The 2,976-nt window shown below is 45.2% G+C and overlaps 1 protein-coding gene across 1 annotated transcript; it reads left to right on the top strand.

The window, feature by feature from the left end:
* Nucleotides 1–157: 157 nt before the first annotated feature.
* LOC104548580 (follistatin-like) lies at nucleotides 158–2,972 on the top strand. Its single transcript, XM_010194637.1, is given in 5 exon segments — nucleotides 158–281; nucleotides 284–394; nucleotides 761–985; nucleotides 2,016–2,246; nucleotides 2,731–2,972. Coding segments are annotated over 5 exon segments (627 nt in total). The 5' UTR covers nucleotides 158–223; the 3' UTR covers nucleotides 2,733–2,972.
* Nucleotides 2,973–2,976: the final 4 nt, after the last annotated feature.

Here is a 2,976-nt window from a genome sequence, read left to right as displayed (position 1 = left end):
TCTTCCCTCCTCACTGGCGGGCGCGTTTTCCCTCGAGTGGTGTTTCCTGGGTGTAGGGAGAGAAGGTGTTTTCTCTTCATGCCCTGGGGTCACGGTGTCTTTTTTTTTTTTAAGCAGTTTTGACACCAGGTCTGTTCTGAACGCTCGGTATTAAAGTGGTGCCTCTTTCCTTCCATCAGAAACGTGTGAGAACGTGGACTGTGGACCCGGGAAGAAATGTAAAATGAACAAGAAGAACAAACCTCGGTGTGTTTGTGCTCCGGATCGCTCTAATATCACTTGGGCCCCGTGTGTGGCTTAGATGGGAAAACCTACAAGAACGAGTGTGCCCTTCTCAAAGCCAGATGTAAAGAACAGCCTGAACTTGAAGTCCAGTATCAGGGCAAATGCAAAAGTAGGTTTGCAAATCTAATCCAATCTCCCTCAAATGCCAAAGGGTATGTGTCAGAGTATAGGGAGGAGGAGCTGTTAGACATAATTCCCCACAGGAACCAGATGATGTTCCAAGTGCTGGGAGAGTAACTAAACCACACTCAGCAGACAAGGATGTAGCTGGATTGAGAGTTGCCCGCAGACTAGCAGCACTTGCATCCCACCAGGTGTCCTGAGGTGGGAGGGTTTCATCCAGTGGCCCTTACATGAGGAGAGCTGCTGAGGGCTTTTATCTGATCATTTGTTTCATTGTGTGTCTCTCATTTCACTCCTCACTGGGGCTCTGGAATCTCCTGTTAATCACTGTGTGTTTCCACCTTTATTTCAGAGACCTGCAGAGATGTTTTATGCCCAGGCAGCTCCACCTGTGTGGTTGACCAAACTAATAATGCCTACTGTGTGACATGCAATCGAATTTGCCCAGAGCCTACCTCCTCTGAACAGTATCTCTGTGGGAATGATGGCATAACTTACGCCAGCGCCTGCCACCTGAGGAAAGCTACCTGCCTATTGGGCAGATCCATTGGATTAGCCTATGAAGGAAAATGCATCAGTAGGTATCTTGGTGGGAGGGATAGGGCTGGAGGTGGGGGCTTCCTGTCTTAGCTGTTTCAGAGTATTGTATGTGCAATTGGGTGGACATAGTGCTGGGGAGGAGGAAAGACTTCCAGCAGCCTGGGTTAGTGTTCCCCTTCACAAAAAGGAGACCCAGGGTGAGCTTTGCCCCTGAAGAGATTGCAAAGGGATGAGGGAGCAGAGAGCCTGATTCTGCTTCTCTTGCTATGGCCATGGGTGCTGACATCAGTATCCAAGGGAAAAGTACCCACCATTAAATAGATGATGACATGGTTACAGTGTAACAAGGTCTCTACATTCAGTGGATCTGGATTCCTGGAAACAATTGTCTTCAAGTGGTCTTGGCAAAGCTTGTGTTAACTTAATTGGAAACATCTGATCACTTTTTTCTCTTTAGAAATATTGTAGAGTTTGGAGACAGCTGGTGGGTGAAGATAGAAAAATAATCTCCATGCATCCTGACATTCTGACTTCCAGAAAGGAATGATAGTGAAGTATGTTATGAGGAAGTGCATTCAGGGCAGCCTCTGCTCCCCAAAACTACTGAGAGAATTCGGAGGAGTCTCAGGCTGCTTTTAGCTGGTATAGGCTGAGGTGAATTCCCTTTCCAATCTTGTAGACAACTACTCTGTGTGTGTTAGTTTAAAAATAATTGATTTCGAAATGCTGGATGTGTTGGCAAATTCTGTGCTTACTGCTAATTTGGGGAGCTGAATTTCCACTGACATCAAAAGGAGCAGGAAGGTCACATAGAACAGGCAACTGTAATTCTGTAGTCCCTGGGCCAAGCCCTGGCACAGCTGTCTTTCCTCTCCCACATATAGACAGGCAATGGTTTCCAAGGGGCTACTTGCTTGAGCAAAACCAGCAAGTATCATCACATCTACTGCATCTGAGCTTTGCCTATTCACAGTTCACAGGGGAAAAGGAGTTTGGCGTTTTTTTGTTGTTGCTTTCCTTTTCTTTTGTCTTTTCACTTACCTCTAGTATCCTGTGTGTATTTTTAGAAGCCAAATCCTGTGAAGACATTCAATGCAGTGCTGGGAAGAAATGCCTGTGGGATTTTAAGGTTGGCAGAGGTCGGTGTGCCCTCTGCGATGAGCTATGCCCTGAAAGCAAGTCAGACGAGGCGGTCTGTGCCAGCGATAACACAACTTACCCAAGTGAGTGCGCCATGAAAGAAGCAGCCTGCTCCATGGGTGTGCTTCTAGAAGTAAAGCACTCTGGATCTTGCAACTGTAAGTGAGATTTTTAACTCTGCAGACGCTTAAAACTTCTGAAGGCAATCCTTAGGTAATGAAGACTTACACCTTTAAACATAAGAAAGCTTGATTTAGAGATCCAAGATATGGCACAGGTGCCATATATATAAGCGTCTATCATGCACACACTTTGGTTACTGATAAAATGCAATAGTTTTCCAACAACCAGTTGGCCTTGAAGTTGGAGTTTTGGGGATATTCTGAGGACAAGTCATTTTGTCAGAAAGGGGTTATCCACGGAGCGTAATTCTAGTGATTTTTTTCTTCCTACTTTGTCTGCTCCCATGTGCTTCGCTGACTGCTTTATTAACACCCGGATAAACAATAACTTGGTCCAAAAGAACAAGTTTAATAGTAGCACATGGGCACCTGGTTTAGCACAGCTGTCTCTACTAACTCTCAATGAAGGACACAAAGCAGTTAAACCTAGAACACAAGAGCGCTCTTTATTTGATTTCAGGAATCTGCCAATAAAACCTGAGCCATTGATTCTTCAGAACTTTCTGCAGTTATGACTTCATAGATTATGTAAAAGAAACCTTATTGCATAACAGCAGATGCCAAAGAGCATCTCACTACAAGTCGCATAAAATGCAACGCTGTATTATGGCTGTTCAGAGAGCTTTGAAAACATGCACTGAGCTGCTTCTGCGCTGTTGTTGTCCTTATTTAAACAACAGCTCCCCTGTATTCCCCCCTCTAGCCA

Source organism: Mesitornis unicolor, unplaced genomic scaffold (assembly GCF_000695765.1).
Source record: "Mesitornis unicolor isolate BGI_N332 unplaced genomic scaffold, ASM69576v1 scaffold791, whole genome shotgun sequence".
NCBI classification, from domain to species: Eukaryota; Metazoa; Chordata; class Aves; order Mesitornithiformes; family Mesitornithidae; genus Mesitornis; species Mesitornis unicolor.
The sequence above is the reverse complement of the archived record's forward strand: the minus strand, read 5'-3'. Positions and strand labels throughout refer to the sequence as shown.